This window comes from Eucyclogobius newberryi, unplaced genomic scaffold, assembly GCF_026437365.1.
Source record: "Eucyclogobius newberryi isolate DKJ021-1_F unplaced genomic scaffold, fEucNew1.0.hap1 SCAF_12, whole genome shotgun sequence".
In the NCBI taxonomy this organism is placed as follows: domain Eukaryota; kingdom Metazoa; phylum Chordata; class Actinopteri; order Gobiiformes; family Gobiidae; genus Eucyclogobius; species Eucyclogobius newberryi.
In genome coordinates, this window is record NW_027315746.1 from 28,181,532 (window position 1) to 28,201,232 (window position 19,701).

Consider the following 19,701-nt stretch of genomic DNA (forward strand, 5'->3'; position numbering starts at 1 on the left):
TGCTGGTGGTCGGTCTTGTCATTTCAATTGCCGACTAATATGTTCTTAGCCTTTATTTTCTTTTTGTCTCTCATATTTAATGTTATTCTAATTTTGTTACTAGATTTTTTTGAAGTGTTTTCTGAGGCTAAGAAAACAGGTTTATGATTTATGAAACAAGCGTGAATGAAGCGAAACATAACTCCAGCTTGTTTTTGATGAGGGAACTGTGTTGTTATTACATATGTTAAAGGAATGGTGTAAAGTGTTGTAGTATAATATAAAAAAATAATATAAAAATGTGTTGTATTAAAAGCACGTGCATTGATTCTGTAAAATATTCCAGATTGAGTTTTTGAAAACAGAGAAATTACATGAACTGACTCAGAGCATGCTAAATAACATTAAACCTGTGCTAGCCATGAAGCGTGATTGGCTGCTGGAGCATGAAGCGTGATTGGCTGCTGGAGCATGACGCGTGATTGGCTGCTGGATTTGGGATTTGGCAGGTTTTGTTAGATTCACGTGTGGAACTGGCAACCCAATCGAGAGACTGACGCGAGTCTCATTCTGCTCTTTGATTGGATAATTGTCTTGAGAACAAAACACCAAATTACAACATAAACAATGTGCACATCATTTCCAAACTTTATGTAATCAAGAATAAATCTGCATCAAAAGTGTCATCAATAAAAGCTGCATTTGATACGACACAGATTGGTCAAGTTTGTGAAATACATTTGAAATCAAAATCTTACACATGTTTGCTTTACCATGGTTAAAACTAAAAGCTAATTTGTGTATTTAAATCTTTCACCATGTTATTCCCGTCTGTGTCCTGCTTTCATTAACAAAGTCATCCAGAGAGTTGATGCATCAGTACGACAAGTTTTCGATTTAAGACTAATATATATATTTAATGATATCCAGTAGTTTGAACAGTTGTGTTTAAGGTGCATAATCTCCAGGAGCATTAACATTTGAGAGAACTACTAAACCTATACAATAATCCCATGTATTACAGTATGTTTGTAGAGGTCTAAACTACAGAGTTAGCAGGTTTATACACAATAAAACAGGACAGTTTGTTGCTGGCCAAATACTGAACACAATTGCAGTTAATTAGCTATTTGTAACATTTGAAATTGTAATTTTCATTTGATTGCGATACATAACTTACATCCCTAAAGACAAATATAATTCATATTTAGCTTTTAACTTCCACCATCGTTGCAGATGTGTTTGCCACCTGAAAACTCTGAGTACACACCAGCTCATCCTCCTGGCCCTGGTTGATGATCTTCACTTCTCCTGTCTTCATTCTGCAGAAGAACGTCTCCTACAAACACCAGAAAAACACCATTAAGTTTAAAGACCACAAGTGGCATCGAGCGGCCCTCGTTCTTCATTCTCCGCTCTCGGGACTATCCAGGGATGGAGCTGATGCGCCCTCATTCTATGTATTATTTGGGGCTTTGGGGTGTAATCAGCTTTGTCACATGTCAAGATTATTAGGTTAATCGATAATTGTGATTACTCCTGACAATTTTAGAAGCAAAATAAGTATTTTTAGTTAAACTTATTGACCTTATTCCGCCCCGCTCAATTTTTCCTCTTTTGGCCACGGATAAGCACTTCTGTTGTAATGGCACTTCAGGTGCAGCGGGAACTCTCGCTGCTAAAATACGCTGTAAAGCAGATATAAAATATCCAATGTTCATGGGACCAAGTCAACAATGCACAGATTTCCTGGGTGGCCCGATGCGCGGGAGCCCCATGGGCACTAATACAACAGGACAAAGGATGGTCGTATGGTGAATAATATGAATAAGGTGAATAGTCCAAAAAAATAGACCTAAATGTAAATAACTTATCTGGCTGTTTTTGTCACATTTTACTTTATTTTGTCTTTAGAAAGTTCCCTATTGAAAAGCCAGTCACAAAGTTGAAGAATAGTCAAATGTTAGACAATGCGAATGAAAGAAAATTAAAGATTCCACAGTTGTTTAGTCAGTAAGAAGTGTAAAAATTATCCAGTGGAATAGCATGGGAGGTTCTGTCATAGATACGGCTACGCAGTACAAAATATGATACTGGTCTGAATCAAGATACCGAAATATAATTTTGTGTAAAAAATATTGTTTTCTTCTTCTCCCAATACAAAAGGCAAGGCATGTTTTTAAAATTCTTTGTGAATATTGCGGTTTGCTGCTCACAGACCGTAACACCTTGCACCACGCCTCAAAATTATTTAAAAAAAATATATTTTTTGCTCCCCATTTTTTTGACAATGTACAGGTCCAAGCAGGTTTTATTTTTTTTTTAATTTGTCGGTTTTGTGAAACGTCTTTGGGTTAGGTTGTTTAAGTGACTTTCAATCCAAGATGGCAGCCTTATGGTTAGTCAGGGGGCGTGGCCACAATAATACATATTTTTTGGATTGTGTGTACCGAATTCTGTAGCTCGACGACAAACTTGACGTTGTGACGTCTCTCATAGGTGCAAAGTATTTTGACTTTTCCAGGTGGCGCTGTCACGCCATTTTTTTTTATGCACATACATGCGCCCTAGTCACCTTATTCCCGAAGTTTCCCTGAGCACCGCCATACGACAAAATGCTCCTTCCACTTATATTACTATCTACTTTATAGCATATTTAAGCACCGAGGCTTTTCCCTCCTTCTCCACTTAAAGGAATTATGGAGGATTTTTTTGGCGCCAAATCTTTGTCTCATTTCCTCGTGGCGTGAACAGTCGAGTAGTTCATTCACATGTCAATCATAGGATGCACCTACTGCACACCTGCAGCCTCGTTCTGGCTCGTCCCCAAGAGAGCAGCATGTTTCCCTGTGTCTAAGCGTATGGATCTATCATAATATAGTTCCCTCGGTGTACGGGACAAAAGTAAGACAGAGAAAGACAGTTCGAACTGGCTCAAAAGAGAAGGAAATCTACGGAGACGAGAGATGATGCGATCCGTCGCGCTAATAAACAAACGCACGTGTAGCAGCGAGGCTTTTGGGGGGTGAGTGCGCATGAGCACTTCCGCTCGAGTTCTCAAATCGGCGAAAAATCCTCCATTATTCCTTTAAGTGAACAGAGTCCCCACTGGACCGGAAGTGTCATTACAACAGAAGTGCTGATCCGTGGCATAAAGAGGCAACAGTGGGCGGAATACGGTGAATATTGGAATTTTGGGCAACATTTTGTGAGTTTTGAGATTGTTTAGGGGTCTAAAGAGCTCAAAGAGTAGAATACAAAAATATAATAAATATACATGTATATTTTTAGCAAAAACGATATAGCCATTGCCACGGTAACCACATATTATACATCGTTTGAAAGCTTTCGAGCTTCCCCAGTGCCACCGTGGGGTGACATTTTCATTACACTCATCATTCACCTTCCACTTGCACACTCACTCACTCCCACTGACTTCTGACTTCTGGCCCATGGCTCGAGCTCGATGCCAGGCGTGTGTTTGGAGCACATGAGCGTGTTGTTGACTATTACCCCCTAGAGTAAACATGCATGGGCTCTTTTCCTGCTTACTGCCGGGGGCCTAAATATGCATCTCATTCCATTTTAAATATTTGATGATTATTTTCCTCCTCGGCCTCGTATAGAAGATAGAGACAAACATTCACACATAATCTGATTACATGAGAACCATCTTGATTCATATAATTCTGAATGTTTTCTCAGTAACAAACACGCAAAATATGGAGAATTGGATGTGTTTTAGCTACCACCACCACCACTACCACCACTACTAGAAAATGAGCGTAAACAGTATAGATGCAGTCGCTTGGTTTGATTTAACAGTCAAACGTATTGAAGCCGAACTCCTCTTGCTTTGCTGTATTAAGACGATGTGCCAGAGGTGCAAGGCCATGTTTCGTAAACCTGCCTGAGGCCAAACTGCACTTCAAGTCAGGACTCGACAAGTGCACAGCGTCTGGGATCTTCCCTGGGAACTCTATCAATGACAAATACACGGAAAATATTCAAATGCTGGTGGTAGTTTCAGGCAAATAGTTCCTGATGAGGAGTTATGACAGCCTAACAGTGGGATATAACAATAAGTATTATGGGAATATTGTGGAAATCATGGCAGTGATGATCATTGACCATACTTATACACCGAAAACGTTAAACAAATATAAAATGTTAGCTGTTTATGGTATATTAACACTACTTTTTAATTCCGAATGATTTATTTTAATCCGAAAAAACTGTAAGCTATTAGACAATAAATAAATAAAAAATAAATAAAAAGTAGAAAACTGTAGCTTGTGATATTCCTGAATCTCTACACGCATCAAAATAAACAAAACATCCCGTGATAAGATAATGAACACGGGAATGGCTCATGTCGCTCATGTGTGATTGTGGCATTAAAAGATGTTACGTTAGCACAAATTATAACACGATAAGCAAACTGTGCAGTAGATAGAGACAATAAAAGTGCCATTACAAACACAGTGACATGTTATGTGCTGTAAATGAAGTGAGCTGGAACTCCCAGAGACCTTTGGCCACATCGACCTCTGCTCCATTATCAGTGCGTCTATGAGAGAAAACGCACACAAAGTCTCGTCTACTGTCAAGGCATATTTAAGTCAAATACCAACGTAGAAGTGATTCCTCCCCTGGTGCTGCTCATGGTTGGAGCTGGCTTGTATTTGGATTGATTCCTGCTTTTTGAGTTAATCCTGTACTTTTCCTGCAACCGAGGCCCGAATGCTCCTGTTTGCACCTACCCCCTATCCCCGCCCACATCCCGGTGCCTGTTATTGTTTCAACATAGAGACTCAGAGTAACATATAGAGTTCTAAAATGCCACTTTAGAAAGTAAAAACATGTAAATGACAATCTGCTGCTTGTTACGGTCACATGTCATCATCAGTTCTGCAGTTTTAATCAGGAAGTCAATGGACACGTTCTATAATTAAGCTGTTTTAGATCAATATTGTGTTTAACAACAGAAAAAATGTCTAAATAAGTTACTACTTGTTGTACATTTTAATACTAAATATCTGAAAAAAACAATGTGTCTCCTTTAATAAAGCATGAATATCAGAATCAGAAAAGGTTTATTGTCATTGTCAGTGAACAAAATGCACAGGTTTGGAACTTGCTTTGGTGCGACATACAACAATGAACAATACAAGCAAAATATATCAAATCAAATAAGGCATGCAGTTAAAAAAAATAGTAAAATAGCAAATAGTTTACTAAGAATGATTCAGTCATAGAAATTACTTACTAACACCCTGAAGAAACTAAAGAAAACATTGGTAAAGTAAAAACATAGTGTGTGGACCGATTAGTGGACTAAAGGGGACGTGGAGTACAACTGACTGCAACTTCTGTACAGGAACTTTTTAGTCAAATTAGTCATTTTGTTCAACTAAAACACCACTGACAAAAGAACTGACTAAAGACTAAAGGCCGACAGGCCGAACCCTAAGACTGATAACTCATAACTTATCAGAAAACCAACTGGAAATAAGAGCAAAATAATATGACTAAGATTTAGCCTTTTATATATATATATATATATATATATATATATATATATATATATATATATATATATATATATACACATTAGGCAGGATGTCATGGCCAAGAAAAAGTTTAGATACCTGCTCTCAAATGTAGTCAATTAAAAGTAAAATATGGAATGGTAAAAATAATAATGGAATAGTGGAAAATGTACAGATTGCAGATTCAATCATACAAATGTAATGTGTCCTGCGGCTTGTAATAAGTCAGGTTAAACTATGTGGAAGAAGTAAAATGTCTCTGGGATAAAAACAGTGAAAGTTACATCTGTGCAGGACACTTCATAATGTCCCTCCAGCTGCAGGACACTTCATAATGTCCCTCCAGCTGCAGGACACTTCATGAAGTCCCTCCAGCTGCAGGACACTTCATGAAGTCCCTCCAGCTGCAGGACACTTCATGAAGTCCCTCCAGCTGCAGGACACTTCATGAAGTCCCTCCAGCTGCAGGACACTTCATGAAGTCCCTCTAGCTGCAGGACACTTCATGAAGTCCCTCTAGCTGCAGGACACTTCATGAAGTCCCTCCAGCTGCAGGACACTTCATGAAGTCCCTCCAGCTGCAGGACACTTCATGAAGTCCCTCCAGCTGCAGGACACTTCATGAAGTCCCTCCAGCTGCAGGACACTTCATGAAGTCCCTCCAGCTGCAGGACACTTCATGAAGTCCCTCCAGCTGCAGGACACTTCATGAAGTCCCTCTAGCTGCAGGACACTTCATGAAGTCCCTCTAGCTGCAGGACACTTCATGAAGTCCCTCCAGCTGCAGGACACTTCATGAAGTCCCTCCAGCTGCAGGACACTTCATGAAGTCCCTCCAGCTGCAGGACACTTCATGAAGTCCCTCCAGCTGCAGGACACTTCATGAAGTCCCTCTAGCTGCAGGACACTTCATGAAGTCCCTCCAGCTGCAGGACACTTCATGAAGTCCCTCCAGCTGCAGGACACTTCATGAAGTCCCTCCAGCTGCAGGACACTTCATGAAGTCCCTCCAGCTGCAGGACACTTGATGAAGTCCCTCCAGCTGCAGGACACTTCATGAAGTCCCTCCAGCTGCAGGACACTTCATGAAGTCCCTCCAGCTGCAGGACACTTCATGAAGTCCCTCTAGCTGCAGGACACTTCATGAAGTCCCTCTAGCTGCAGGACACTTCATGAAGTCCCTCTAGCTGCAGGACACTTCATGAAGTCCCTCTAGCTGCAGGACACTTCATGAAGTCCCTCTAGCTGCAGGACACTTCATGAAGTCCCTCCAGCTGCAGGACTTCACTTGATGAAGTCCCTCCAGCTGCAGGACACTTGATGAAGTCCCTCCAGCTGCAGGACACTTGATGAAGTCCCTCCAGCTGCAGGACACTTCATGAAGTCCCTCCAGCTGCAGGACACTTGATGAAGTCCCTCCAGCTGCAGGACACTTCATGAAGTCCCTCCAGCTGCAGGACACTTGATGAAGTCCCTCCAGCTGCAGGACTGGGTGGTCTTACAGCACGATTAAAGCGGAGTTTCCGTCTATTACAACATTTGCACGTTTAAGAAGTCGATAAACCAACAAAACTGCGTCTTAAAGTGCAACATAACCAAAGTTTGCTCGCCAATAACTTACCGATCAGTGATCAATGCGCCGCATGCTGCTGGAGTTCTGGAGACGACGCAGCGGCGCGTGGAACGTGAGCCGGGCGCGTGTGCGGAGGGAAAGACAAAACACGGAGCCACGCTGCGAGTACGGGACCGTCCCAAAGAACCGGCCCACTCTGTACGGAGGAAGTGCAAAACAGGATGTGAGGTCATCACAGGACACGTTTGGGTTCAGTTCGTGCCAATTCGGCTGAATTCTGGAAACGTCCCGCGCGTAAAAGGAGGTGAAGCATCCGGACGCATTGAGACAGTCTGAGGCCGGAGGCGGAGAAAGAGTGTTGTTAGAGGAGTAATGTCACTGCTGAGGCCCCCACGCATGGGCCCCACGCCTCAGCGAGGGAAGAGCCCGTCTGCGAACCATACGGGTGTTCATTTGTGTTCAATGCATCACAGGGGCCAACATATGAGTGAATAAATCATGAATAGGTCTCCCAAGTTTAAAAATGCTATTTTTGTTTAAACTTTTAACAAAGATGTGTTTTTCTACAATTAATTGTTATTTGCTGCAATCTCATTCTTGTATAAAATTAAAGCAGACAAATACTTACTACTTAATTTTTAACTTTAACATAAGTAGATCATCGTTTTACATTTTGTTCATTTTACACAACAATATTAATCTAAAACAACTTAATAGAAATGGGTCCACTGACTTCCTGTTAGTGTCATTTCATTTATGTGTTATTTACCATACGTATACGTGACGTTTTAGAATTCTGCATGTATCGTTCGGTCTTCATTTTTCAAATAATGAAGGGATAGGGGAAAGGTGAAAACGGGAATTTTCGGAGCACTCAAGCCTCAGTTGGAAGGACAATACAGGAATAATATGCAGGAATGGAATCAAAATTCAACAGAACACAGTCAAGTTTCCACACACGAAGAGTCATTTTAATTTATGCCGAACAAAATCACACAATGACAATTACTCATTTTACACATACGCACATCATTCAGAATAACAATGGTCTTGTGCTGGAGTCCTCCTTTAAAAAGCATCCCGGTTCTAACGCGTCACCTTCTTTCTTCCCTTTGGCAGTGGTTGACCAGCTCCAGCTCCTTTTCCTGACAAACAAACAAAGTAATTCTTTATTCACTTTACTTTCACATATTTATAACTGATTCACTGTGTACATTGGTGCAAGGGCATCACTTTGTCTTCGGGAGGTGTTTAGCTGTTTGAATGATTGTAAGGGACGGTCCCATGTATTAAATTGTCATTCCACTGCGGGACCTCACAGCGTCGCTGCTGCCCGACAGCAAAACATCAGTTAAATAGGAAGTTGGCAGTTTGCCTGCGAGAGGCGTTTTTTGAAGCGTTTGTGAACTTGCAGTAAGTTTAGTTTGTGGTTTTATGGCCGCCTAAAGTACTTGTTCTATTCAGGTCCCAAATGCAGACCACTCTTTATGCATTGTAATAAATAACGTTCAATTTATGTACTGTTTCTGTCTTTTCTATATCGGACTCATGATTTAAAAATAAATAAAATGGATGTAATTTTAGCACGTTTATATATATGAGGCAGATTGTAGTCAAATAAACATCATTTTGTAGCATAAGACCATTAGAACAAGGCTGTGTCGTCATCTTTCACCTGATCCACCCGCCTGCGCCGTGCAGTACAGAGAAAACAGAAATAGGTGGCGACACCACGCTGTGATGCAGTGAAGTTTGTGCAGGTCTGAAAATGCAAAGTCTTGTGGGTGTAACTGTTAAACACTAGTGTCCAGCCGCACCCCTTTTGATTATGTTGTATATTTGAGTGGACTCAGTCCAGTTTGCCTCACTCCCTTGAATGAATTCAAGTTTATTTAACACAAGTTAAAGTTGCACCACTGCGTAGTGAGATGTGTGCTCAGTGTACAGTCTGTTTTACAAGCACCTGCTCCGCTTCTTCATGTAATGCGTATAGCCTCTATTGTGCAAATTGGAAAAAACTAAAAAGAGAAAAGGGCTTTGCACATGGGTCTGTGTATAATCGTGTATAATCCATTCAATAGATTTTTGATTTCCATTTAAAAAGAAATACAAATAAATAATTGTTGTTCTGGACCTGGTTTAGTCCTAAACTGGTAAAAAGCACAGACACACTCCGTTCCCCGGGGGTGAAATCGAGCTCTCTGTGGCTTCCACTCACGTAAACAGCTCTGTAAGCTGTTACACACTCAGCTCTTTGGGGGACACCTCCACCTCCCGTAAGGGGTACTTGGCCAGGCGCCCCAGTGTTGGACAGCTGGTACTGCGCGGGCCGTGCAGACATGCATGGGCTCAGCTTAAAAGCAACATCTAAATCCCCACCTTTTCCATCAACATCCACACAAGGTCCAAGTCTGGGTAAAACTGGCCCAGACTGACAGGACAAGAGGCCTTCATCTGTACAATTAGACTTCAATCGGCTCCGGAGCTGATCCGCATGCAGTATCCCCCGAGCACTCTGTGCTGAGCGGGTCGGACACAGATGATCCCCTGTCGGGTCTGCACAGGTCTAACCCGAGCGAGCCCGATATAAGCTGCAGCTGTAGCGACTGCTGTCAGTGTCTGAGTTCCGAGAGGAGTAAAATGAATAAAGCTTATTTAAGTACTGAATCCACACTCCGAACCTCGTTTTGAGCTTTGTATTTTTAAACCAAAGACCGAATGGAAACATGAATAAGCAAACTGTTTTTAATCGAAACTTAATTGAATGATGAAGACTCACAGAACGATCTTGGCATCTGGACATGTTCTGCTGTCCACAGGAGACAGGACAGTCCCGTCAGATCATTGAGGACATATGTACGCGCAGGCCGAAGCATTGGCTTGTGCCATGTCTCTTACCTCTGGTTTGAGCTTTCCCTCCGTTGTTGTGGCTGTTTTGGCTTTTCTCACGAGCGAATGTTACGGTCACTTTACAGCCGTCGATCTCGATGTCCTCCACCGACTCTTTGGCCATTATGCACGACTCGACGCTCTCAAACTCTACAAAGCCAAACCTACGGATCAAATAAGACATAGATAAATGCATAGGGCACATAACTAGCATGAGAACTTTCATCATATCTTTAAATGAATCATAAATACAGAAGAATGAATGCTACTGCTGCTGCTACACAACTTTACGCTTTAAAATTAGATTCTTTAGTGAACTATTAAAATTAATAATCACTAGTTAGTCATTTACAAGAATAAGCATTTACTAACATGTGAAGTGTCTTTATAAATTATTATTAAACTAAATGTATTTATTAACCCTCCTTTTGTTTCTAGATTTTTGCCCCTCTAATTGTCCAGTGTCTGTTGGCGTTTTTACTCTTGTCACTATCACTATAGTTACTGCTTTGTATTTGTAAAAATCAAACATTTATTAATGGATTGAACATGGCTCATTAATCACTTGATTATTGACAGTAGTATAATAAGATCATAAAGGTAATTTAATTAATCTATACATGTTATAGTAAGTGCTTATAAACTAGTGCCTATTAACGCCTTTAATTACAGCAGGCATGTCCAAACTAGGGCCCGGGGGCCAAATGCGGCCCTCAGACCAATTTTTGTTGGCCCTCCAGCTTCCTGCTATGTTGGCCCAAACAACAAAAACTAGTACTTTTTATTGTGAAATTGGGAAAAATCAGGCATATTGATGTTATACCAACCTGATATTAATGTTCTAGGTATAATTAAAGGTGTGGAGGCTCATTGCAATTACGTCAAATGCAAAATTTCGAATGATTCACTTTGTCATTCAACAGATTCGACATTTTCAAGTTGCTCGTGGCCCTCTTCCCCGTTTAAGTTTCAAAATGCGGCCCTTGGTGAAAAAAGTTTGGACACCCCTGAATTACAGTTTTAGTGAACGATATAGAATTATAATTTGTCATGACCAATAAGCTATTACCACCACTACCACTACTACTACTACCACTACCACCACTACCACTACTACTAACTACAGTTCAGTTTAGCTGTAAATATGACAGAATTGTATCTGCGTTTGTCTGTTACAAAGTTCATTTTAAAGCAATTATTTGTGTTTTCATTGTGATTTGAATGTGTTTTTTATTGTTCTGTACAACACTTTTAATTACTTTGTGTACAAATTTTGACAAATATACTTGCGAATACCATTTCTACATTTTATGTTTTTGCACACTTTTTATTACGTTTTCATTCATTTGTTTTGCCGGAGAAGACAAACAAGGCCATCTTTCAGCTTCGTTCTTACAGTTGCCGGCAGAGTTCATACCAAATAAATCCTGATCCCATGAGGACGCAGCAGTTCCTACGCCCGTGTACTTCACGTGACCATGTTCTACCTGCTGCTACTCACTTCTTTGAGACTCCAGTTCCTTCACCCTCAAAGATCCTGGAACTCAGCGCCCCTTCAAAAGCCTCCTTCAGAGTTCTGGCTGTGGTTCCCCGGTCCAGACCCATGACCACCAGGGTTTGAGACGAGACTGAAGCAAAAATGTATGTAATATTTGATGGTAAGAACAAAGGCAGACTAACAAATACAATCATAATTTGAGCGATTGCAGTTAAATGTGTGACCGACCTGGTGTTTCCTTTTTTTGTCCCATTTTGGGTTTCAAACCAAACTGCACTTTGAGCGACCTGTTCAGAATTTTACTCTTTTGGGCTGAATTCAGAGCCGTCTGTGCTTGTTCCAGCGATTCAAACTGTACAAAAGCGTATCTGTCAGGAAAGAAAGAGGAGATTGTTGTAGATACAAACTAAATCAAGTCAGTCACAATAATGAAAGGGCCATTTGCTTGTTGTCGACGCACATTTTCTCTTTCAAACCATTACAAGACTCAAGTTATGTTGCCTTACCCTCTGGATTTCCTGTCCTTTTGGGGAATATTGATGTGTACAGCATTTTTAAAGATGCCCTTGATGTGTTTTTCTCTCACGTTCTTTGGCAGGTTACCCACAAACAAAGTGTCGCTGGGAGAACCTGAAAGCAGACAGTATGCTTCATTTGGATATCTTTTGCATTATTATTTGAAACGATTCTAAAACTTTGGCATCTCATGTTTTAGAACTTAAAGAAATGTTGTCTGGAAGAAGCGAATGTCAGTCAGGCTTTACCCATGTCAAGAATTGAGTTAGAGCTCCGTCTATTGGCTGCAGGGGGAATTACAATGGGGAGAGCAAATAAAATAACAGGCAATTGTAATGAAGAAGTCTGGTGACCATTTATGGCAGTGGTCCCCAAACTTTTTGACCCGAGGGCCACATTGGGTTCTATGTGAGCAGTGCACTTAAGCGGGATCCACACCGCCGCGGCCGAAGCGTCCAGTTTACATTCAAAGTCTATGGTAAACGCGCGTCGAGCACGTAGTGCGTTATCCGCGGCGCGATTTCTTCGTTTTTGCGGCGCGATTGGTGACCCTTTGAGCGCGCGTATGAGCCGGCCGAGGCGACGAAAGCGGCTTACGCGACGCGTTCAGATATGTTCAGGTCTCCTGCAGCTGAAGCGTAGCAGCCGCAGCAGCAGCCAAATCAGAGCTGACACTCCAGTGACGTACGTACGTATTGCCACTCGCATTTCCGCTATTCCCCGTGGAATTCCCCAAGAAGCGCCACTTTTTCCTTGCTCGTCAACCATGGCAGACGAACGATGGCCGGGGCGTCGATAGCGCGTGTCCGGTGAGTAAACCTTTCAAATGTACACGCGCTCAAATTCTGCGTCGGGCGCAATTAGGCCGCGGCGATCTGTACGTAGCTTAAGTGCGAGCAGTGCGCAGCCGCGCAGCTTAGAGGGAACAGTGCCATCTCTTGGGGAAATGTGGGCATTACAGGCGAAAGGTCAAATGAAAGGCCAGCCACAGTATAGTGAGTTTGAATCCCGACTCCGACATTTGCTGCATGTCCTCCTTTCTCTCTCATCATTCCCATTCCTTTCTTTCTCATTCCATCTACCGTCTAATAAAGCCTACGGCAAAAAAATAAAATTAAATTCTAAACATTTTTTTTTTTTTAATATAACTTGGCCAAGCTTGGCGGGCCGGATTGAAAGGCCCAACGGGCCGGCTGTGGACCGCGGGCCGTAGTTTGGGGACCACTGACTTATGGACTTAAAACGGCACCAAAAATCTCGAAGTGCTACCAATGATGTCTCAAATCTGGACAATTCAGTGTGTTCAGAGTGTTTTGTGAGGCTCAGAGGGAGAGGACTTACTAAAACAAGCTCAACACAACTACAGGTTTGTTTTTCATAAGGGAAAGATGTTATAACATAGCTAACAGCTCAAAAAAGTTGATTTAGCGTAACTGCTTTAAATAAGAGTTGAAACCATGTATTTGTTTCCATCCAGAGACAAACAGACAAACAATAACTTACCCTTTGTGTCGTTGTTATTGGATTTGGCTTTGTCGTCGCCAGGCTTGCCTTTGACCACATCGAGCTGCACCAAACACTCCTGTATTTTGACTTTCCCGCTCAACCTCAGTGCTACTTTAGCCTGCTTTCTGTTTTGAAACTCCACAAAAGCAACACTGTAACATGCAAGTGAATGTAATCTCATTCTAAATCACCTTTATATTTGAAAAAAAAAAAATCTTGGACAGCTTACCCTTTGCTTGGACTTTCCGCTCCTCCGAGAAACCTGACGGCTGAAGCTTTTGGAAACGCCTTTAGAACCTCTTCTCTTGTAGCGGAAACTGGAATGTTTTCTACAAATATGGAGCGCTCATTTTTGGCTGTCAACAGAGAAAAAGACACACATTTATACAACATTGTGCAAGGTCAAAGTCACGTACAAGATGCTTTTGTACCCTGTTTGACTTGCTGTGGATCCTTTACTTTCACTTTGCCGGCCTCCTTGAGTTTAGCTCTGGAGACTCTCATGGGCTTGTCCAGTAGTTTCTCTCCATTTAACGTGAGCGCTTTGTTCAGGTCCATCTCTGAGGCCAGGTCCACAAACGCGTGTTTTCTACAACACAGCAACAACGGCTCTTAGCTCGACCACAAAATGGACATAAATGAGTGCGATAATAATTTTGTCATCTTGTAGATATCTTGACGTTTGTAAGGACTGTCTGCATATAATCTTGTCCTCAACAACAACAAAAAAGGGACACACTTTAATATGTGGTATAAGCCTTTAGCTTTGGTACAGCACATTCGCTGTGGCCTAGTTTCAATAAGCTTCTGCAATATTCAAAGGTTTATTTCCATCCAGTGTTACATTACTTTTCACCAGTTGATCTTGTATTGATGATAGAGAGTGACCACTGCACAAAGTCTTCTCCAGCTCGTCCCAAACACTCTCACTGGAGGTTCAGATCTGTAGTAGATTAGTTTCTGCTTCTCCTTAGATGTTTTCTCTGCCCGATGCCAATAATCTGACCCGTCTCAAACACACTGACATCGTTTCTATGACCACAGGATTCGTCTTTCCACATGGTTGTTTCAAAAATGAGAAGCCGCTCACTGCATCATTCAAGTTTAAATTCAATTCAATTTATTTTTGTAAGGGCCAAAATCACAACAACAGTCGCCTCTGAGGGCCGAATAAACAATGTCTGTGGTGGCGATGGAGTCAGACAATGACTGTGGGATGGAGTCAGACAATGTTACAAATACCGTGTTACAGCTTATCTGTGGACTTATTCATATTACTAAAGCAGAAATACCCATAATTCAAATGTAAGAAACAGTTATAAGCTGTCACCTTGCGAAATGAGACAAATAGTTCTATAACAAAAACACAAAAAACCTTTACATGCTTCTGTCATTTTTGAGAATAAATAGTGAAAAGTCTTCACTCACTTGGTTTTGTCCAGTCGAATGTCTTTAATCAGCAGACTCTGCGTCATTAAGTAATTCGCCAATGCAGTTTTTACATCATCAAAAAATTTTGAGTTGTTCAGGTTTCCAAAATGGACACAATAGCCTAAAAATAGAGATCATCAATAAAAGCAACGTGTAGATATATATATATAATTATATTATATATATATAATATAATTATATTATATATATATATATATATATAATATAATTATATTAATATAATATAATTATATTATATATATATATATATATATATATATATATATATATTAATATAATATAATTATATATTAATATAATATAATTATATTATATATATATATACATAATTATATTATATTAATATATATATATATAATTATATTATATTAATATATATATAATTATATTATATTAATATTAATATTATATATATATATATATATATATATATATATATATACACACACACACACACACACACACACACACACACACACACACACACACACACACACACACACACACACACACACACACACACACACACACACACACACACACACACACACACACACACACACACACACACACACACACACACACACACACGCCATACCATCATTTATGAGTTTAGTTTTCTTCGACGGGGAAGAATCGACAGAGGACTTGGCTTTTCGTTTACGTTTTGCTAAAATAAAACATAAAAGTCATAGAAAATATTAGCATGGCTCAAGTATCACATTTCAATTTCCACAAACACAGACAGAAACACACAAAACATCAATGTTTAAACTGATTTCTACTTAAAATGGGCACATTTTTTAAATAAAATTGTCTCTTTAAATCATCATTTTGCACACGTTTTCTTGATTCTCTCACCCTCTCCATCGTGCTCTCCCTCCTGGTTAGTTCCTGGGGGAACACATTCATTGTCTTCACATGCTGCAGTTTCCATTTCAGCGTCTACAACATAATAACCAGTCTTAAACAAACGGACATGTCTTCATACGCTTTCTGCAGCTGTCACTGTACCTTCTGTGTCTGCCTCATCAGATCTTTTAACCACAACTACTACTGGTGGTGACCCATTTTCTTCCTTTGAGACTACAAGATTACAACCACTTAAAGACAGTATTTTTTTTACAACTTTGAACGCTGTTGTAACCAGGTTAAAAGCTCATTAAAGAGGTTTTGGCATGTCGTGTCTAGCTTACCGGTCACTTCCTGGTCTTGTTGCTTATTCTTCTCCCAGGACACGCTCACTGTTGGTGCATTGCCTTTCACCTCGATGACAGCATCCGCCTCCTCATCTAAACACAGAAGGGACATTACCAACTTATTCACTGACTGGTAAAAAGAAAATCTCAGTTTATTGCACCATCTACATCTACATACATGTATTGTTACTTACTGGATAGAAACTGCAAAAAGTATATATAATGACTAAATACAGTGGACTAACATTGTGTATGCAACATGGATTTTTCTTGCTGTTGTGATTTTGGCTGTTACCAAAATAAACTGAATTGAAATAAAGACGTAGGAGGTAAAGAGCTGGAAGTCATACTCTGAACTTCATTCCAATAATTTGGCCAAGCCAGTTAATGAAGGCGCTCGTGTACATAATGCCCACCACAGCAACCTAAAATAATAAAATAGTATTTAGGTATGTCTTCTGTTATTGACACCTCCTCATCTGCTTTTGAAGAGGTCGCTTCAGCTTTAACAGCAAACAATCCAGGTTACAAACACTTAAAAAGGTCAATATCTTTGGACAACATTGTGAGCGCCATAGAATTACCTTCTATGGTTACTGGCACTGGTTTGTCCTCCGCTGCTTTGTTGTCAGTGGGGTCACTTTTGTCTGAAATGACAGGGTTGAGGTCATTTCTTAATGTTATTTAATGGCAATATAGTTAATAAATAAGGGAGTGTCTACAGAGCCGCGGCGCTCCGTAGACACTTTTTTAACTTTGAGTTGCTCTTTCAAAAAAAAAAAAGCCAATATGATTTATTGAAGTATGTGGTTGTGGCGTAATAAATGTGGAAAAGTTCCAGTGATACGAACACTTTTGCAAGCCCCTGTGTGAGAGATTATTTGAACACTAGTGATACATGTCTAAAATGTCCAGTAGCCTCCCCAAGTAGTCTCCTTTAATGTGCATAATACTGTTGAGGTATTTTTAATTTTCCTCCCACATGTTTGGACAGTAGATCAATCAATCAATTCTCCTTTGAGAGTTGTTTTGCTATAACTGTGAAATACCCACTACATCTTGTTGGGGCCCACCATCAGCTCCCTCATCAAGAAGGCCCAGCAGAGGATGTACTTCCTGCGGCAGCTGAGGAAAGCAAAGCTGACAGTGGAGATGATGGTGCAGTGCTACACGAGTCATTGAGTCCATCCTCACCTCCTCCATCACCGTGTGGTACGCTAGAGCCACAGCCAGGGACAAACAGAGACTACAGCACATTGTGCGCTCTGCTGAGAAGGTGATCGGCCGCAAACTCCCATCTATGCAGGACCTGTACCTCTGCAGGGCTCTGGGACGTGCAGGTCGGATCACAGCTGACCCTTCTCACCCTGGACATGGACTATTTGAGCTGCTCCCCTCAGGCAGGAGGCTACGGTCCATCCGGACCAGTACCTCCCGTCATAAGAAAAGATTATTTCCCTCTGCTGTTGGACTCATGAATACTACCTAAGCACCTTGCACTCATTGCACTGTTCACTTCTATTGCACTACATAACTTTATATTTCATTCTACTAAGTACATATCATGCCGTTTTTGTATTAAGTGTTCAATGCTTGTTGTCTGTGTTGCACCCAACCACCAGGACAAGTTCCTATGTTTGTGATATTTTGTTCATCGACAGGTGGCAATAACCCCTTTTTGAGTTTCTGCGTCATAAAGCAGACACTTTATGTTCTTGTATTCCCATTTATTTTTCCATATCAGGATTTTTGACGCGTTTCAACTCCTTAACACTTTTACCGATTTCAACAAGTTATACCTCTTTACGATCGCTTTCACCGTCTTAGGGGGGCTATTGCTTTTGACATTTGTTTTTTTCAGTACTTGCAAAAGTAAATTACTAACGCTAATGCTAATTAGCGTTAGCATCTCTGTTGCTAGGTGACGGAGGTACAGGGAGGAGGGGGTGCAGCCGGGTCACCGAGGCTCTCTCTCCCTTTTTCCCTGCTCAGGTCTGCGTTCAGCACGATCTTACAAGTTGTCAGGAAAAACAACTATTTGAGTCGCAAACTACGCAATCATCAACTGTGAATTACTGAGCGTCGTTGGTATGCCGCAAAACGCAGCAGGAAACACGGACAGGTGGGAAGGCGGTCGCACGGGAAGGCGAGAGCCATCATCGCCACTAGCGCGGCTTTCACGTAATTTGTTGTCAATTAAATCAGACTTTTTATCTTAAGTAGTACTACCAGTACTACTTACACACATGTTGTACTTTTACACACATGTTGTAATACACACATGTTGTACTTTTACATACATGTTGTACTTTTACACAAGAATTCAGACACTATCTATATCTAGTCTGATTCTGGTCTTTGGGCTCATTTTTTATATTTTGCTTAAAAAATGGCAAATTCTAGTGGTTATGTATTTTTTCTAAATAAGACATTTTACAGACCTTCAGTCTGTGGCGTGCCTTCCACCGCTGCTTTGGTGTTTTCAGGCTCATCATTAGCTTGGTGTTCTGAAAAGCAGATACAATAGGTTAATTACTAAGTTCTAAGATAAAATATGAACGAAATTTAAAAAATGCCATTTTACCATTTGTGGCAGTTTCCTCCTCTTTTACGTCAGGGCCGAGACGTCTACTTTGTCTTGTTCTGCCTTGGGGAACCTGAAAATTACAGAGATTAATCATCTCAAAAGCGATAAAGAATATAACAATTATAGAATAAAATACATTTTGCTCATGTTGGAATTAAACTTGATAGCATGTGTAGGATGCAAATAGGTATAATACTGGTACCATAGCAGATTTTCTAATTTTGTTATTTTTATTATTTCTAAGGGACTGCTTCATAACTACTACACCTTAATTGCCTTAATAAGGCATGAACAAAGACTTAATTCATAATGAACAAATAGTTTTGATTTAGGTTAAGTAACAGCTTAATTAGGGTTAAGGTTAGGTGTTAAGGTGTTAGGTAGTTAAGTAGTTACTATTAAACCTGAATCATTCTTTAACAAACCATTTGTTCACTAGTAATTAAGTCTTGTTTATGCTTTACTATGACAGGAATAAGTGTAGTTATCATAAACTGTTACCATTTTATTTTTTTATTACCACTCCTTTCTTTGTTAATATTTCATAATGTGTGATTTCCCTTGTGGATCAATAAGGTTTGTTCAAGTTAAAGATACAATACAATCCCAGTATAACTCTAATTCAAAATGTTAGCAACAAGCATGCAGAAAACTGGTATTTTGTTGAAATATATAACGATGTGTACATAACGGAATTATGTTTAAAACATCAAATCTAAACGTTAATTACGTAGGAGAATTTGTCTTACTTACGTTAGTCTTTGCCATAGTTTCTTAAATGCAGAGCAGAAGTCCACACGTGTTTTCCACTTCTGCTCAAAACATCAAACTTCCACTGCGCATGCGTCAACTACCCACGCTACGGGTGCCGAGAAAAGAAAAACTTGTTTCAGGTTTGGAATTCCGTGAGTGACTTCAAAATCGTGTGGAAATAGACACAAAGGTTTTCA

At 40.4% G+C, this 19,701-nt stretch overlaps 2 protein-coding genes across 2 annotated transcripts in view; both read right to left on the bottom strand.

Annotated features, from left to right (window-relative positions):
* LOC140356650 (polyamine-transporting ATPase 13A3-like) overlaps window positions 1-7,183 on the bottom strand; it is a 40,735-nt gene extending 33,552 nt beyond the window's left edge. The window contains exons 1-2 of the mRNA XM_072441789.1: window positions 7,153-7,183; window positions 1,250-1,318 (exon numbers count right to left, since the gene is read on the bottom strand). Of these exons, the coding sequence (XP_072297890.1) occupies window positions 1,250-1,300 (51 nt within the window). The 5' untranslated portion in view covers window positions 1,301-1,318; window positions 7,153-7,183. The remainder of the gene's footprint in view (window positions 1-1,249; window positions 1,319-7,152) is intronic.
* Window positions 7,184-8,055: 872 nt separating this feature from the next.
* Window positions 8,056-19,610, bottom strand: LOC140356655 (nucleolin-like). The gene is made up of 17 exons (XM_072441794.1): window positions 19,505-19,610; window positions 18,749-18,821; window positions 18,606-18,671; window positions 16,749-16,811; window positions 16,162-16,257; window positions 15,980-16,051; window positions 15,827-15,910; window positions 15,564-15,635; window positions 14,942-15,065; window positions 13,945-14,102; window positions 13,743-13,869; window positions 13,511-13,665; window positions 11,998-12,121; window positions 11,720-11,859; window positions 11,495-11,621; window positions 10,003-10,157; window positions 8,056-8,249 (listed from the first exon to the last, which is right to left on the bottom strand). Exons 1-17 carry the CDS (start codon window positions 19,517-19,519, stop codon window positions 8,191-8,193), a joined length of 1,710 nt encoding a protein of 569 aa, XP_072297895.1. The 5' UTR covers window positions 19,520-19,610; the 3' UTR covers window positions 8,056-8,190.
* Window positions 19,611-19,701: the final 91 nt, after the last annotated feature.

Bases quoted from the DNA above. Each gene is read 5' to 3' on its own strand.
- LOC140356655 (XM_072441794.1), bottom strand. The intron at 15,066-15,563 runs GTATGGCGTGTG...CTCTATTTTTAG, and splicing joins AACTAAACTCATAAATGATG to GCTATTGTGTCCATTTTGGA. The intron at 11,622-11,719 runs GTCGGTCACACA...TTTTTGCTTCAG, and splicing joins ACAAAAAAAGGAAACACCAG to TCTCGTCTCAAACCCTGGTG.